The sequence below is a fragment of the Tiliqua scincoides genome, chromosome 5 (assembly GCF_035046505.1).
Source record: "Tiliqua scincoides isolate rTilSci1 chromosome 5, rTilSci1.hap2, whole genome shotgun sequence".
In the NCBI taxonomy this organism is placed as follows: domain Eukaryota; kingdom Metazoa; phylum Chordata; class Lepidosauria; order Squamata; family Scincidae; genus Tiliqua; species Tiliqua scincoides.
In genome coordinates, this window is record NC_089825.1 from 126,550,980 (window position 1) to 126,567,816 (window position 16,837).

General features: G+C 51.8%; 1 protein-coding gene across 1 annotated transcript in view; it reads left to right on the forward strand.

The window, feature by feature from the left end:
• Nucleotides 1–16,837, forward strand: part of DNAH2 (dynein axonemal heavy chain 2) — a 112,769-nt gene that overhangs the window by 64,947 nt on the left and 30,985 nt on the right. Inside the window, exons 41-51 of the mRNA XM_066630416.1 lie at nucleotides 2,701–2,837; nucleotides 2,937–3,074; nucleotides 3,462–3,620; nucleotides 7,422–7,574; nucleotides 8,365–8,456; nucleotides 10,346–10,544; nucleotides 10,739–10,963; nucleotides 11,435–11,539; nucleotides 13,079–13,267; nucleotides 14,682–14,767; nucleotides 15,299–15,429. Coding sequence (XP_066486513.1) covers nucleotides 2,701–2,837; nucleotides 2,937–3,074; nucleotides 3,462–3,620; nucleotides 7,422–7,574; nucleotides 8,365–8,456; nucleotides 10,346–10,544; nucleotides 10,739–10,963; nucleotides 11,435–11,539; nucleotides 13,079–13,267; nucleotides 14,682–14,767; nucleotides 15,299–15,429 — 1,614 coding nt within the window. The remainder of the gene's footprint in view (nucleotides 1–2,700; nucleotides 2,838–2,936; nucleotides 3,075–3,461; nucleotides 3,621–7,421; nucleotides 7,575–8,364; nucleotides 8,457–10,345; nucleotides 10,545–10,738; nucleotides 10,964–11,434; nucleotides 11,540–13,078; nucleotides 13,268–14,681; nucleotides 14,768–15,298; nucleotides 15,430–16,837) is intronic.

Here is a 16,837-nt window from a genome sequence, read left to right on the forward strand (position 1 = left end):
CAAGCTGGGTTGGGTCCAGGGTTCCCTAATGCCTGGAGAATTAGGCATGGCTGTGCTGGGGCTGTAGAAGTAATGGGCAGATATGCATACTCCTAGAGGATTTAGGAACACCAGGGTTGCTCCCCACTAGGTCACACCTTGGGTATGTGTCTTCCAGCATCCCGTTTCCAATAGCAACCACTCACATGAGTCCAGGAAGTCCTCAGACAGAGCTTGAAAGCAATGGTTGCCCTCATTTTCTGTCCCTGGAACCTGGTACTCAGGAATTCTCCATGGAGGCCTCGCTGGCCCAGTGACTGTCTCTGCCTCTCCCTTCATGAATATGTCTGATCCCCTTTCAAAGCCATCAAAGCTACTGGCCATCACCCACAAGAGGGATTGGGCTTGACCACAAGACAGCTTGTACTTCTGGGCTGCCATTCCACCCATAGTGCTTCCTAGAACCAACCGAGTGCTAGAGTGGACCTCAGGCAGAGGCCAAAGGCACAAGGAAGCCCCAGCTTCGCTTTGACTTCTTCACAATGACCCTCTTCTTCCCCTTGCCATTGATGGACAGATCTTATCCCCTCAACTTGCCTCTCTCAAAGATTATTTGTCTACCCCTTGGCAAGGAAAGGAAAAATCACAAACTGAGCGGCTGCCCCCAGCAATCTTGGGGGAGGCGGCTGCTCTGTGGGGCTTTGCCCTCAAAGGTCAATGGGGGCTGAAATGCAAGTGTGTAGGATAAACACATGCTGAGCATGGGGCACTTCCGCCTGCTGCTCCCTAGTCCCACTGGCCTGGCTCTGAGGAGGTGCCTTGGAGTGACTGTCTTCATGCACCAGCCAGAGGCCTCCTGCAGACTCCTGAGCTTCTTTGGGGCGATGGGCTGGCTGTTTGCAGGAAGGAGTGGCGGGGAGGCTTTCGTCTGAACCCAATCTCTATGATAATTAGGAGCGAGAGCCTGCGATGTGCATGTTGATTTGTGTGAGCGCAGGGGGAGAGATCCACAGGCTTGTGGTCTTAGGCTATTATTCCCACCCTCTCACTCTAAACTGGAGGGCCAGCTGGCTTGTGGTGGGGGAAGGAGGGGCTGAGAGGTGGGGAACCCGATCCAGCCTTGGTTCGGGTCAAGGTGACTTGCTGGCTTAGTGGGAGGCTGGCTGCCTTTGGGCTTTCTAATCAGTTCCTTCCGACTCCTCATTTGCATGTCCTGTCTGTGCAGTGGCCGACCCCTGTGTGAAGTGATTGGATGGCTTTCCAGGGCCACTCTGCATAGCTGCTTTGCATGTGGCTGGGCATCTTTTCTCTCTGCTTGAATTACGCTGTGCTCACGGTGACTGGGTGGTTTGACTCGTTTGCTGTGACTGGTGCCATTTTTGTCTGCCCCCTGAACTTTCCAGGTGTAGGCTGAGAACAAAACCAATTTGCATTCGTGGTGAAGGAGTCTTGATGTCCCTGTTCTCCGCACTTGTAGTGCAGCCGGGGGCGGGCCATGTGGGTGGGAACTGCCTGAGTGTCTGGTCCATCCAGGCACTGCTGCTCCCACCTGTGTTCAGCCCTGATGGGGGCCAGTCAGTGCAGGCAGGTGTGCACCGACTTCCTGTCTTGGACAATGACCTGTAATGTCCTAACTCATCCTGTCCCAATCTGCCCCACCCCACAGGAGTTTCCCCTCAACCCCAAAGCAGTGAACCTGGGGGAGTTGTTTGGGAGGTATGACCTGGCCACCAGCGAGTGGTGTGATGGCATCCTGGCTTCCATCATGCGTGAAGCCTGCACAGGTATTTACCCTCTGAGAGGTCTGTCTCAGTGGTGCCAGGTGCCATCTTGGCTGCCAATCACTGCTCCTTTCTGAGAAAGTTGGCACCTCTGTCTGTCTGAGCCAATCAACCTCTTCTGCAAGCCCTTGGAAGAAAATTCACTGCTTTCCTTCTGAAATTTTTGTGTCAGAATCCAGGAGGTTCTGGGTGGGTTTATAGAAGCAGCAGTTGCAATCTCTCGACAATGCAGGGTTAGTTCATTGTTGCATAAAGCCTTCTTTGTTTCCACGTGCCCCCAATTGCGCCTTATTTACTTCTTCTTCTTTAACGTTTGTCCCGTGTGGTGGCGGGGTCTGTTATTTTGGATCAGAGTCACCATTTCTCTTGACTGTAGGCTTGGTCTGGGTGTAGGCGGATGATTTTCATGTCGCCGTGCAGCATGTGAAGCCAGCGCTGCTTTGGCTGGCCCTTTGGTCATTTGCATTGACCTCCAACTGAAGGCCCTTCTGCTCCAGTGTATCGCTATTACCCCTTATTTACTCCTTAGCCCTAATTCTGACTTTTACAATGGAATCTTCCTGTCAGACCCCTGAGAATGCCAGCTTTTGTCTAAAAACAAAACTCCTGTTTCTAGCTCTCATTGATATGGAGGCATTAAAGAGATGACGGAAGAGGCTGCTCAAGGCTCCACACTTTTCAGCTGGCTCATAAGGAGCTTGGTCAGACCATTCATCCATGTAGTCCAGTACTGTCTGTTTGGACAGGCAGTGGTTCTCTGAGGCCCAGGTAGAGCTGCCATGCCTCTCAGTCAAGCTATACAAATTGGGGGGGGGGGGTGTCAGCTAGTGCTAGGTGCCCAGCACTGTTTTGCCTTAAGGAAGGAAACCGGTTTCTCTGTCTGAGAATCCTTACCTTTCCAGAGCACCAAGGGAGCTTCTCTTTCAAACTCTTTGCCCAGATGAGAAACCCGATGAGAAGTGGATCCTCTTTGATGGCCCTGTGGACACCTTGTGGATTGAGAGCATGAACTCGGTTATGGATGACAACAAAGTGCTGACCCTGATCAATGGCGAGAGGATTGCCATGCCTGAGCAGGTGAGCCAGAGCGGCTCCCCGGAGCAGGTTGTGCCACCCTAGCCAGTCGGTCCTCAGGCAGAACCAGCAGGCGTCTTGCACTGCTCTCCGTCGTTTCAGGTTTCGCTGCTGTTTGAGGTGGAGAACCTGGCAGTAGCTTCGCCTGCCACTGTTTCGCGGTGTGGAATGGTTTACACTGACTACAGCGACCTGGGCTGGAAGCCCTACGTCCTTTCCTGGATTGAGAAACGCCCGAAGGTATGGCAGGCCTGGGAGGAGAAGGAGCAGAAATGGGTGGCTTGTGCAGTTCAGATATGGTAGGAAACGTGCCTGTAATTGTTCCAGGGAGTTGCCGCCTCCAGGCGCCCCGGCAACACCAGGTCTGACTGAGCCCTTTCACTCCTTCGGCTGCGCTGGGTCCATCCCACAGTGCTGCCCTCACTGCTCCTGCCACCCTGGACTCTTCTCCTTTGTATGGAAAAGCCAGAAGTAGAAATGGCAGAGAGTACTGAGAAGGTTTGGGAAAACATGGAGAGATGGGGGGGCAGTGGGAGGGCTGTATTGAGGAAGCCAGGAGGAGTGCGAAGCAGGTGGAGAAAGGGCAGGGTCAGGTGGTGCTCTCTGATCGTGTCTGTCTTCTCTCAGGCTGACGCAGAAACCCTGCAGCGTATGTTTGACAAATTCACCAATAAGATACTGACCTTCAAGAAGGACAACTGCCAGGAGCTGGTCCCACTCTCAGAGTATAGTGGGGTTGTGGCTCTCTGCAAGCTGTTCTCCTCCTTGGCCACTCCTGAGGAAGGGGTAGGTATAGGCAGGAGTCAACGAGCTGCTTCTGAGATCCTCTGGCTCATTATGTCAGCCTTGGTATATTGGCCTAGGGCAGCCCTGTCTCGCTGCCTCACAGTCTGGCTGCAGAAGTCTAGCATTCTCCTTTCTGAACAGAGCAACTTGTAGGAAGTGCTTATAGGAACGTAAGGAAGACCCCACTGGATCAGGTGTAAGCATGCGCTCGGCAGCTGGCAGGGTAATTTTGCCTGACCGGTTGCTGAGAGGGTGCATGTGCTCCAACTGCTTTCCAGTGGGGAAGCAGTTGGAGCGCGTATTCTGGCGCCCCCACTCAAGGGTACTAAGAGTGTCCTTGTTTACAGCTTTTCGGGCTCTGCAATTTCCCTCTTGAGATGCAATGACCAGAACTGTCCACACAGTCTTCCAAATATGACCCCTTCATGGATCTGTGCAAGGGAAATATGCTGTTGGTCTTCTTCTCAACTCCTTTCCCATTGAACTCGAGCATGGAGTTTGACTTCTTCAACGCTGTTGCCTGATAGCTGGGCATTTCCACTGAGCTCTCCTCCGTGACCCAATATCTTTCTTGGTTCATCGCTGATAGCATCACTGGGATTTCTTCTCCCAATGGCATTGCTTTACACTTGTTGTTCTTGAACTGCTTTTGGTTGCCTGTTCACCCATTTTGGAGAGATCCTTTTGCAGCATCTCACGATCTGCTTTGCTTTCTACTACCCTGAATAATTTGCTGTAATCTGCAAACTTATCCACTTTACTGTTTACCTCTGACTCCAGATGAGCAACTTAAAAAGCACCAGTCCCAACGCATTTCCTTTGGGGACCCCATTTCTTACTTCTCTCCACTGTGAAAATTGCATTTATTCCTAATGTATGTTTCCTGTTCTTTAACTAGTTACTTCTGACATAAAAGAACCTGTCCTCTTATTCCATGACAGCCACGTTTGCTTGAGAAGCTTTGGTGAGGACATTGTCAAAGTCCTATATGGTATCAACTGGGTTGTCTCTAAGTAGCTGTTGTTTCTCTCAGAGAACTCTAGCAGGTCAGTGATGCAGGACTTACTTTTACACAAGCCATGCTGATTGTCCTTCATCAAGACTAGTTCTTCTATATGCTCAATAATATTACCACCAACCTACCACCAACCTACCACCAACCTACCTGGAACAGACATTAAGCTCATCTCCGCTCACAACAGGAGAGGAAACTGAACGCTTTCCACATGCGCTGCCTCCGGCGCATTCTTGGCATCACCTGGCAGGACAAAGTTCCTAACAACACAGTCCTGGAACGTGCTGGAATCCCTAGCATGTATTCACTGCTGAAACAGAGACGCCTGCGTTGGCTCGGTCATGTCGTGAGAATGGATGATGCCCGGATCCCAAAGGATCTCCTCTATGGAGAACTCGTGCAAGGAAAGTGTCCTACAGGTAGACCACAGCTGCGATACAAGGACATCTGCAAGAGGGATCTGAAGGCCTTAGGGATGGATCTCAACAAGTGGGAATCCCTGGCCTCTGAGCGGCCCACTTGGAGGCAGGCTGTGCAGCATGGCCTTTCCCAGTTGGAAGAGACACTTGGCCAACAGACCGAGGCAAAGAGGCAAAGAAGGAAGGCCCATAGCCAGGGAGACAGACCAGGGACAGACTGCACTTGCTCCCGGTGTGGAAGGGATTGTCGCTCCCGGATTGGCCTTTTCAGCCACACTAGACGCTGTGCCAGAACCACCTTTCAGAGCACGATACCAGAGTCTTCCGAGACTGAAGGTTGCCAGTACATACCACCAACTTACCTGGAACAGACATTAAGCTCATCAGCCTATAATTTTCTGGATCCCCCCACCCCAGATCCCTTCTTAAATATCAGTCTTACATCTGCTGTGTTCTGGCAGAGGACGATTTAAAGGACAAATTGCATATACTTGTGAGAAGACCAGCAATTTCACACCTGATTTCCTTGAGAACTGTGGGGTGGGTGCCATTTAGACCTAATGATTTGTTAGTTTAATTTATCAATAATTAAACTTGCCCTGTCACTTCCCTGATTTCAGTTCTTCTGGCTCCTTCCCTCAGAAAGTTAGTTCAGGCAGAGGGTGCTGCCTTATGGTTTCTGTGGGTTAGAATGGTATGAAAAATGCTTTTGGCTTCTGTGCAAACTTCCTATCTTCTTTAAGCTTCACTTATTCACAGTGGACCAGCCACCTCCTTGCAAGTTCTTTGTTTGCCTTGATGTTTTTATCCACCGTCCTTCTCACATGTTTTTTGCACATTCCTTATTGTCTGCTGATGTTTCTTTGGCAAGAGGTTAGGTTTCTTTTGTTTTCCTCATTTGGGCAAGACTTCCACTTCCTGAAGGATTCCTTCTTGCCTTTTGTGGCTTCCTTCACTCTTTCTGTGAGCCTTGCTGGCCTCCTCCTGAACCTAGTGTTGGCTTTCCTAATTGGTGGTATACTTTCTTGTTGAACTTCTGTTATTGTGGTTTTAAACAAGCAAACAAAAAACATGGACTCTGGAGAGATTTGACCCTCTTGATGTTCCTGCAGGTTTCCGTGAACTAGTTCCCTCATTCTGAGACGTCCTCTTTTTTGAAATCCAAAGTGTCTGTGTTGAACCTCCTTGGTAGGTTTCCAGCTACATGTATACCAAACAGGATTTCAGTGGTCAGTGTTCCTTAATAAATCAACAACACTTCTATCTTGCACTGAGTCCTGGCAGTTGGCTTCAGCCTAGAGTTGCCTCCTCTCTCGTTCTTTCCAAGACTGTTCAAGTATGCAGACATTTAGTATAGCTAGAAACTTTCTCTTTTTGTCTTGGCCTGAACCTGAATTTACCCAGGCTGTGTGTGTATAATTAAAGTCCTCCATTACTGCAATATGTTTTCCTTTGGGTGTCTCCCTCATTTCACCCTCAGCATTGGTCAGTACTATATACCCAGTAATATGAGTACATCATCATTTGGGCCTGGTGTTTCCACCCAAATTTTTCTGTGGAGGAATCTGCTCCCCTAAGTTTTCTGGTTCTTAGATTCCATGCCCTCTTTGACATTCTGAGCTGTGCCACTCCCAAGACACTCCTCCTTGCCCTTTCTGTAGAGTTTGTGTCTTAGGACAACCCTATCACACTGGCTCTCTCAGTCCCACCAGGTTTCCATTACGCGCACTATTTCTGTACTCTCCTTTACATCTGAGCCCTCCAGCTTCCCCATCTTGGCTTGGAGGCTTCTTGAATTGTTCTTCCCTATGTTCTGAGGTCTCCTGTGTTTTGCCCATAGCTGTGTAACCCTCTTGAGATATAAAGCTAGATAATATTCTCAGTATGCCACTCAGTATTTAGGAGGTATATGAATCCAGAATGCTCTCCTTTTACTGAGCTGGTTTCTGACAAGCAAGTCATAGCATCCTTGGATATGCTGACTTGCCGCTTCCCCATGCTGCCCCCCAGTATTTCACCCCTTATATCCTAATCCAATCAGTGTTGATATTACAGGAATGTAATTCACAGTGTTTGCTCTCAGGAATACTCCAGCCATACCACTGAATGATCTGGGTGTGTTGCTGGAACGTTACTTGTCTTGCCAGCCAGAACTCTGTCGATCTCAGATGCTGCCCTTGTTACCACCAAGTGTTTGGAGTTCTGGGTCCATCAACAGGCAACATGAGAATTGAGGGAGGGGGGAGATTCAAGGAAGTAGGTAACCCATAAATGGGAGCAGGTCATTTCAATCTGCACAGGGTAGGGATAGTCCAGAGATGGCAGGTTTAAACAGCTCTGGTGTCTGTCTTTCCCCTTCCCTCCCAGCTGAATCCGGCCGATGCTGAGGGCTACACAGCGGTGTTGGAGATGTACTTCATCTTCAGTATGATCTGGTCCCTGTGTGCTGCAGTGGATGAGGAGGGCCGGAAGAAGATGGACAACTACCTTCGTGAGATGGAGGGCTCTTTCCCCAACAAGGTCACTAGGATCAGATCCTCTCCACCAAGGAGCATCTTGTGGATTGCATAGATGAAGGGGGGGGGCAGGAGCTGCTAGCCAAAGTCCTATAGGTTCTAGTGATGCTGTGTTTGGGTAGAACAACATAGCAGACACCTAAGGGGAAAAGAGAGATCGACGCATGATGAGAAGGAATGTTATGAGAGATTTACAGGATTGGTGATGGGGGGGAGGAAGAAAAAGGTCGAAGGGAACATGATGAGTGCTTGAGAGGCAGGAGAGGCCTGGTCATCCGGTTCTGGTTTCTACCTCCCCCTTTTCTTGTTGGCTTCCTCTCTCTTCCCGGGGACAAGTCAAAATCTAAACCCTTTTGCCTCATGGAAAGATGAGCCATTGATTGCCATGGCAAGTCAGCCCCTTCAGGAATGTGAGGACTGCGCAGCTGGCTCAAGCTAGAGGTCCCTCAGCCTCCTGCTTCCCACAGTGGCCAACCAGCAGGAGCTGGAGGTAGTGCCCCTCTCCCACCCTTGCTCCCCTGCAACTGGCATTCGGGGGTGCACTGCTACTGAACTTGGGTTGCCCTTGTGACTAGTAGCCACCGTCATGGTTCTGACCCTCATGATTGGTCTTCTTTTAAAGACATTCAGGCCATCCAAGAATGTGAAGATTGCCCGACTGGCTCATCACCACCTTTTGTGGGAGCAGGTTCCGTACACGGATGGTTTGCTGCGCAAAGGCTCTGCTCGGGTCTTGGCTCTCTTGCAGGGACCAGCATTTCTCCATCTCACCAGCTCACTTGTTTCCCTCCCAGGACACCATCTACGAGTACTACGTTGACCCCAAGCGGAAGCAGTGGGCTTCGTTTGAGGACAAACTCCCCAAGATGTGGAGATACCCATCCAAGTGAGTGAATTGCCACTCCCTTGGCCTCAGGCAGGTCCGGTGGCGGCCCATCACTCTGGTCTCCTCCAGTCCTGGTCAGGAAGAAGAGATGTCTTGTGGGGAGTGTGAGGCAGCCCTTCTGCCCCTCCAATGACTACTTTCTTCCTGATGCTCCTGATGTGTGGAACTATCTCCCAGGACTCATGCATAATGTCACCTCTCCCTTCCCCCAAATACCTTCTCAAAACCCACCTTTGGCATCACAGCTCAGTTCTCTTCCCCACGGTAACGGAACCTTATACATGTAAGTGAATCAGTGGCATGTTCCCCCCGTCTCTCATCTCCCTTGTGTAAACACCTAGATTGTAAGTCCCTTGGGGCAGGGACCTTTTTTTTCTAACTCTGTGCAAAGCGCCATGCATGTTGATGGTGCTAAAACAATGATAATGAGACAAATTCATGGAGGAGGAAGCGGAGACTGATCAGTGGCTGTTGGCCCTGAAGCAAAACAGTGGGAGAGGCAGTTGCTTTCTTGTCCTGTTTGTAGGCTTCCCATTGGGACACCTGGCCGCTCAACTTGACCTTCATGTGTTCAAGGAAGGGAGGCTGGAGCAGTCAAGCAGGTGCCCTGAAGAGCAGGCCCATGAATTGGGCATGGGAAGAAACACTCCTCCCAACAGATCTTGTTGTTGCAGGGTCCTTTCTTTTGCCCCATTGAGGGTCTTAGTGACAGAAGGGGAATCTCTGTGGTGCACCTTCCTGAAGCTCGTTGCTCTTTCATGTTCCTGCCATGCCCACCTTTTCTTCCAGGATGGGAACTCCACCTCCAAGGGCGAGCGAAACCCCCTGACATGCCAGCTGGGGCATGCGCTGCACATCAGTGGCTCAGCCCAGGCTGTCCTTGGGGTGGGCTCTGGACACCTCAGCAGACCAGTGTGGCCACTCCCCCAGGTGGACCCAGGCCGGGCCAGACTGCATATGCTCCCCTGGGAAGCCTCTGGCCAGATGCCTGTGGTCAGGCTGCCACCACCTCCTCCTCCCAGGCATCAAGTGCAGCCTTCTCTCCTTGGGCCCTGGCAGCTGTGGCCCCTTTACGCTGAGTGAGGCTGCCCCTAGACTTCTTGACTTCCTCCAGCCTCCTTCTCTAGCCTTCTCCTTCTCCTCACCACTGGCTTCTGCCTCCCTTGGTCTCCCCAGTCCTCTCACTTCCTCCACCTGCCCTCACGTGTGTGTGTGTGGGGGGGGGGATTCCTTTATTAGGCCAGCCCCAGACTAGCTGTCCTGCAGCCAGCTGCTGCCCACTTGGCTGTCCATCCACTAGCCTGGCGATCATGGGGCCACACCCTCCCATTGCCAGTTCATTGTGCCCTGCAGGCTCTCACAAGTGAATATCAGTTTCCTTTTAGATACCCAGCAGCCCGACTTTGCAGTGTCATTGAGGCACACCACTGGTCTTGTCATGCAAACCAGTGGTTTGAATCTCCTCCCTGCCACCCCCCCCCCCCCCGCTCCCTAATCTGATCAGTGGCCTGAAATTACCGGAACGTGGTCCCATTGCCGCCACGGGCTGCTAGCTGCCTGCATCAGGAGCCAGGCGGAAGGACAAGCCTTCATTGACAATGGCCTCCTTCCAAGCTGTCAGGCTCCAGTGAGGATGACAGCCACATGAATTGTGTCTTGTGTCGGATGTCTTCATGCATTTAGACCAGTGTCCTTCGTGGGGCTGTGACAGCCGCATCTAAAAGGCCTGGATTGTCTCATTGGCCGTAACAGCATTTGGAGCCAACAATAAATGTTTCCTTTTGTCAAGGGGGTGGCTTCCAGAGTGTTGTGGGCCCAGAGTCCACAGCGTGATCAGAGGTCTTCCTCCTTCCTTGAGCTAACCCAGGGTCTCCCCCTTCTCTCCCCAGAGCCCCCTTCTATAAGATTATTGTGCCCACAGTGGACACCATGCGCTACAACTACCTCGTCACCGCCCTCATCTCCAACCAGAACCCTGTGCTGCTAGTTGGCCTGGTGGGGACAGGCAAGACCTCCATCGCACAGGGTGTGCTCCAGTCTCTCGACAGCCTCAAGTGGGCCGTCTTGACCATCAACATGTCTGCACAGGTAATACGAGAAGGGAAGGATGCCTTGCTCTGCCTGGCATCCTGTGGGCCCCAAGGAGGTGAGCGCCCACCTTCTTACTGCAGCTCTCCATGGTAGGCTAAACAGAAACCTTCATGCCTCCTGGAGGGAAACCCACTTCCCGACTGGCCACCACGCCCACACAGATGCCATCTGTCTGATTTCTCTTCTGATAGACGACCTCAAACAATGTCCAGAGCATCATTGAGAGTCGTGTGGAGAAGCGCACCAAGGGTGTGTACGTGCCCCTGGGTGGGAAGAGCATGATCACCTTCATGGATGACCTCAACATGCCGGCCAAGGACCTGTTTGGCTCACAGCCCCCACTGGAGCTGCTCCGCCTTTGGCTTGACTACGGCTTTTGGTATGACCGAGCCAAGCAGACCATCAAGTACATCAAGGTGAGGCTCGCACCAGCAGGTCTCCGGTCATTATCCTCATGAGGAGGTTTTTAATGCCCTCTCTGTAGGGATGGGGGCAGCACTGCCGTCCTGCCCCTTGTGCTTGCGGGACACTCTGCAGCTTTGCAGTTGCTCAGTTCTTTGAAAACTCCACGACCTACAAGCAGAGACATTTGTGTCTGGAATAATTGCTGCCTCTTTCCAAGAGGCTGCGTATATCTGAATATCAGAAGCCGGGGAAGGGTCTCCCAGCTCGAGCGAGGCGCGTGCCGTCGCAGCTATTACTGCCTCCCTTCTGCACAGGCCCCTGTTTTGTATGCTGCCTGCCTCACTTCCCTCCCCCTCCACAGAGTCCCTCTGGACCGTTTAGTCTTTGCGCTGCTAAAACGCTTTTGTGGAAAGGGGGAGAGAGAAAAGAAGCCCTTTCTTTTTCTTTTGGTTTTGATCCATGCCTGTTTGTTTCCCCCTCAGGACATGTTTCTGATGGCAGCCATGGGACCCCCTGGAGGAGGCCGAACGGTGATTTCCAGCCGACTTCAGAGCCGCTTCAACCTCATCAACATGACCTTCCCCACTGTAAGGGCTGCTTAGGCATGCAGAGTGCAGGCCGGCTCCGGGGCCAGGGGTTAATCAGGCAATCACAGGCAGAGATACCACCTGGCCCCTCCTGGCTTTCTCTCATGCTGGATCCCCCACAAGCAGCCTGCAGGCTGCTCCAGCTGGCCTTTTGGCTGCCGAACTTCTCTGAGATCAGTGGGGACGGAAGGGGAGGGTCACCTCGACCTTCACCTCTGTGGACCTGAGTTCCAAGCAGTCTTTTCTATTTCACATCTTACTGAGTGGGGCTTGGTGTTGGAATTGGCTGAGGCCAGGTGGTGGTGGTGGTGGGGGGGCACTGGAGCGGGAGCTGTTGGCAAAGAAAGATGCAGCATGCCCCCTCCCCGTTTGTTAACAGGAGGTTGCGACACAGGGAGGGCTGCTCTTGCACAAGCCCCACTAAAATGAGCAGGAGCTGTGGTGTGATGCACTTTGACTGCTCTCAGTGATGCTTGTGTGGGAGAACCTCTCATTGGACCTGGTCTTGCACTTCCCCCCAAGTCCTGGGCTTGAGGTAGCTGTCTCGTCTTTTCCCATGGTGGTGCCAGGGCAGAACGAGCTGAAGGTCAGGATAAATATACTTCAATTGTTGCCATTTTTGTTTAAACATTTCTTACTCCATCCGTTCCAGTCACTCTTGTTGGCCAGGCTGCTCTTATGCCCGTTTTTCAGGCAGGCCTGCAGTTCAAAACACACTAAGCCGGGCTTGAGCCTTGCTGGACACAGCGGTACTTGCTTCTGAGTAGACTGTGTAGGATTACACTGTAGGTCCACCAAGTACATTTCGTGGCAGAAATAGAACCTCTAACTTGACTTTCCAGTCACACTTGGCACTAGTGGAAGATGAGAGAACAGCAGGAATCAGACTGGGTGTTCAGAGCATGAGTTCTTGTAGTCAGTGTGTTTCCATACCACCTTCTGAAAGCAAACTTCTCAGAAGGGAGAGTACAGAAGAACAGACCAATGAAACAATCGCGATGCATTGTAAAAGGCAAGAGGGCAAAAGGACACAGTAAAGCCAATGGGCGAGAAGTTACATCCAAGGCTGCCTGGCTGATCACAGTGCAGGCAAAGCCGGGCAGAGTGAGGAGGTGCCTCAGCACATTCCAGGCTGGTGGTGTGAGGACAGGCTGCGGCCCCTGGTTCTCCAGAGGTGCAGCCCCTGGTTCTCTCCACCTGAGGTGCTCACGACCTGGACTGCAACTCTGAGTGTAGGCAGGAGCTCTCCTCACTGCCTCCCGGCATGATCTAAGAGCGCTGTTCAGTCCCCAGGCCATTTCTGTGGGTTGCAGGCATGTGGGTTCCTTGCCTGCAGCAAGGATTCGTGACTCGCAGCCCTGTAGCCCTCAGGAAGAGGCAGGAGGACTGGCAGACCATACCCAGAATGAGGGACCTGTGACCACAATGGCTTTGGCCCCCCGGATACCAAAGAACTCCAGCCTGGGCTTGGTGGCATAAGGGATGCTGCTGGCCCACCGCACAGCCCTGCCGCTCCTTAATGTGCTTCACGCTCAACAGGAGTCGCAGATCCGTCGCATCTTTGGCACGATGATAAACCAGAAACTGCAGAACTTTGAGGAGGCTGTGAAGCCAGTTGGGAATGTCATCACGGAGGCCACCATCGAGCTCTACAACAGCGTTGTCCAGAAGTTCTTGCCCACCCCGGCCAAGATCCACTACCTCTTCAATCTGCGTGACATTTCCAAGGTAGAACTGCAACACAGGAGCTGCCTTGTGGGGCACCAGGAATGGCCTGGAGGGGGGCACTGTAGGTGGCTGTGTTTTCAGGAATCACATGAACACCTGGCTCCCCCCTCCCTGAGACTGGGGCACTAGTTGATGGATGTGTCTCTGTTTACAAAGGGGGGGGGCAATTGCCCACAAGTTCTACTCTGGTTCTGCCTCAGGCAAGGAAGCGAGTCTTTCTTAGTTCTCCGCAGCTGAGAGTGAAAGAAGCTGCCCTCTCTCCCCCTTCTCCTTTCCTTGTCTTCCAACTCTTCCCACCTGGTATTCTTGTATTGGCAATCTTCAGTCTCGAAAGACTATGGTATCGCGCTCTGAAAGGTGTTGTCTGAGTAACACCCGCATTTCTTTTTGGCCTAATACTGTGACTGGGAATCAAAGCCTCTCGAGAAGGTGCAGAAAAATGGAGGGGGAGGAGCTTCTCAGAGGGTGGAATGTCTCAGCACCTCCCCGCCACAATTATTGTAAAGTGTGTGCAAATCACGTGCATTTTATGCCAAACGTGCACTTGTATCTCAGTCACAGAATTCCGCAGCCTCTGTGGTTGCAGAGCTGGCATCATCTAGCCAGGCAGCCTTCTCCCCCCCACCCCAACACCCACCCCCAAGTTAATCCTTTTTGTGCTCCTGCAAGCAAGGCCGGGGGCCAAGAGCATTAGGATTCCAGGCAAGCAAGTGCATCTGCTTCTTGGCAGCACTGCAGAGCTCACATCAAATGGGCACAGCAACTTTGGAGAGAGTTAGAAGACATCAAACAATGCTGAATGCTTGTCCCCAGCCCAAACCCGGAAGCTCTCCTTGCACGCATCAACTGACAGCAGGCTGCACATGAGCCGGGCTTGTTCTGCCAACCCCCGAGTTTCAGCACAGCAACAACTGCAACAGCTAGTGGTGAAGGGTGGTGGTGGCCAGGCTAAGGGACCTTCCTCTTTCTGGGTGTGTCACCTGGCCTGACAAAATAGCCAAGGAATGAGTTTGGTAGCCTTTCTCTTCTCCTGGAGCTTTTCATCTCTTGGAGGAACCCATCAGCTGCATTCTGGAAGTGGGCTGTGCAAGCCTGCTTTGCAAAGCAGGGTGCAGAGCCAGCGTTGCTCTCCGACATTAAGAACCTCCCTCTCCTCCACCAACCCATCCCACTCTGCATCTCTCCATTTCCTCCCAAAGGAGGTCATGACTTGCAAATGGACAGTCTGAGTAACGAGTTGGGAGGTGACCCTTTGGGCCAGGGGCCAGGGAAGTGCTGTCTGAGCAGGAAGGGAACCCATGGAGCTGCACAACTGCTGGAGCAACTCTCCAGGTGCTGCAGATGTTGGACAGTCGATCTGAAAGCAGGAGTTTGGTCTTGGGGTCTAGTCTGGTTCCTTCTTCCTCTTGCTCAGGTGTTCCAGGGCATGCTGCGAGCCGACAAGGATTTCCATGACACCAAACCCAGCCTGACCCGCCTCTGGATCCATGAGTGCTTCAGGTAGAGCTACCTTGCTTGCCTCTTTCAGTGCCGTTACCAATGGAAACCCTCAGGAGTGGGTCGCCACAGGTTGCGGGCAGGCCTGTTTCTGGTCCTAAGCCTCCTCTGGAACAGCAGCCCAGCTTTTTCCAGGAGCCAAGAAGCCCCTCAGACCTGCCCCTCCCCTTCCGCTCCTGCTGGCAGGGGGCAGCTGCTCCTGGACTCCATGTTCCTTGCACCTGAACATGTGCAAGTTGCTGGCAAGCAGAATGGGTTACCTTCCAGTGTTGAAATAGCAGAGAGGTATCTGAGGAGAAGGCAGCAAGGTTCAGAGGATCCATCAGAGTGGTTGTGGGGCTAAGCAGGGGCTATCAGGATCTTACTCCAGAGAAGGAGGGCCATGAATGGTGAGTCCTGTCTCTCCCAACAGCTGCTTCTCTTTGTCCAGGCTTCAGGAAGTATCTAGTTTCCCCTGGCAGTGGGCATGCACAGGCCCCTGAAGGTATGGAGGGGTCTGTAAACCCCAAGTGTACAGATTCTCTTTTTTTCTAGAGTTTTCTCTGACCGGCTGGTGGACGCTGCAGACATGGAGACCTTTGTTACCCTCCTGAGTGAGAAACTGGGCACGTACTTTGATCTGACCTTCCACAACCTCTGCCCCAACAAGCGCTCACCTATTTTTGGTATGTGCCCAGCTGCTCCATGGAGTGTGATACATGAGGTGGGGTGTGTGTCTAGGAATGGGGTTACGAGCAGTTGCTAGAACACCTCCCATAACACTTGTTTTTGGTTTCTGCAAACTGTAGCATGCTCTCTCCCCCCATCTTATATATAAAATTAGAACCTTTTTTAAAAGGGGATTGGACAAGTTTCTGGAGGAAAAATCCATTATGGGGTACAAGCCATGATGTGTATGCGCAACCTCCTGATTTTAGAAATGGGTTATGTCAGAATGCCAGATGCAAGGGAGGGCACCAGGATGAGGTCTCTTGTTATCTGGTGTGCTCCCTGGGGCATTTGGTGGGCCGCTGTGAGATACAGGAAGCTGGACTAGATGGGCCTATGGCCTGATCCAGTGGGGCTGTTCTTACGTTCTTATGTTCTTAACCATCACCTGATTAAAGAAAATTAATTAATCATATGATTTCTAGATTAATTGATTAAAATGTGTGTGTGTTTGCGTATGAGAAATATCTACCATAGTTTCAAAGAGAGAAGCATGCTTCCTACACCTTTAGGAGTTGCGCATGTGGGACATAAGAACATAAGAAGCCCCGCTAGATCAGGCCAAAGGCCCATCTAGTCCAACTTTCTGTATCTCACAGTGGCCCACCAAATGCTTCAGGGAGCACACAAGACAACCAGCAGGTGTCAGGAGGAAGGGCCTCCTCGGCAGTGAAACCCCTGCTGTCCACTGTTCTTATAAATACTTGTAATAAAAATAACTGTAAAACTCTACCGCCCTGTTAAATAGGACCACCAAGTACCAATTCACACCCAGGTCATTTCTTGCCTGGTCTGCTGCAAACTTCCCCTCCCTGCTTCTCTGTTGTCTCCCCTTAGCCACTGCATCTTCTTCCAACATTCTGCTACCAAAATCCTTTCCCCTTCCACTGGGGTCTCTATTGCATCTATTGTAGAAGGGGAGCCCCTCAAAGAGGGACCTGCCTTCTTTTGTCCTGTAAAGCATACACTGTGTAGTACACTTGGAAATAATAAAGAATCATCATAACGAATGTTGCAGCCCTCGTATACACATGCAAACTAGTGTTGATTACGGGAACAGAATGGGGATGTCCCAGTGGTTACTGCTGGGCAAGGTGGAGTGCCTTTGACCCTGCATTTATTTATATTTCAATATCTGTACCCCTCCTTTCCCCCAACACTGGGCACTCAGAGTGGCTTAAAACCTCAACAGCCCCATCCTGTCTGAAACTACCACTTGTGGAATGCGTGTTCCACTGGGCACAGGCTGCTGCAGAGCAGCTGTAAAGTGTTTTGTGGCAGCACAGACTGCCGGTGCACCAGCAAGAAGGCTGGAGCCTTTCAGCACACGCCAGCAGACCAGGTAAGCCTGGCGCAGGTGTTGGA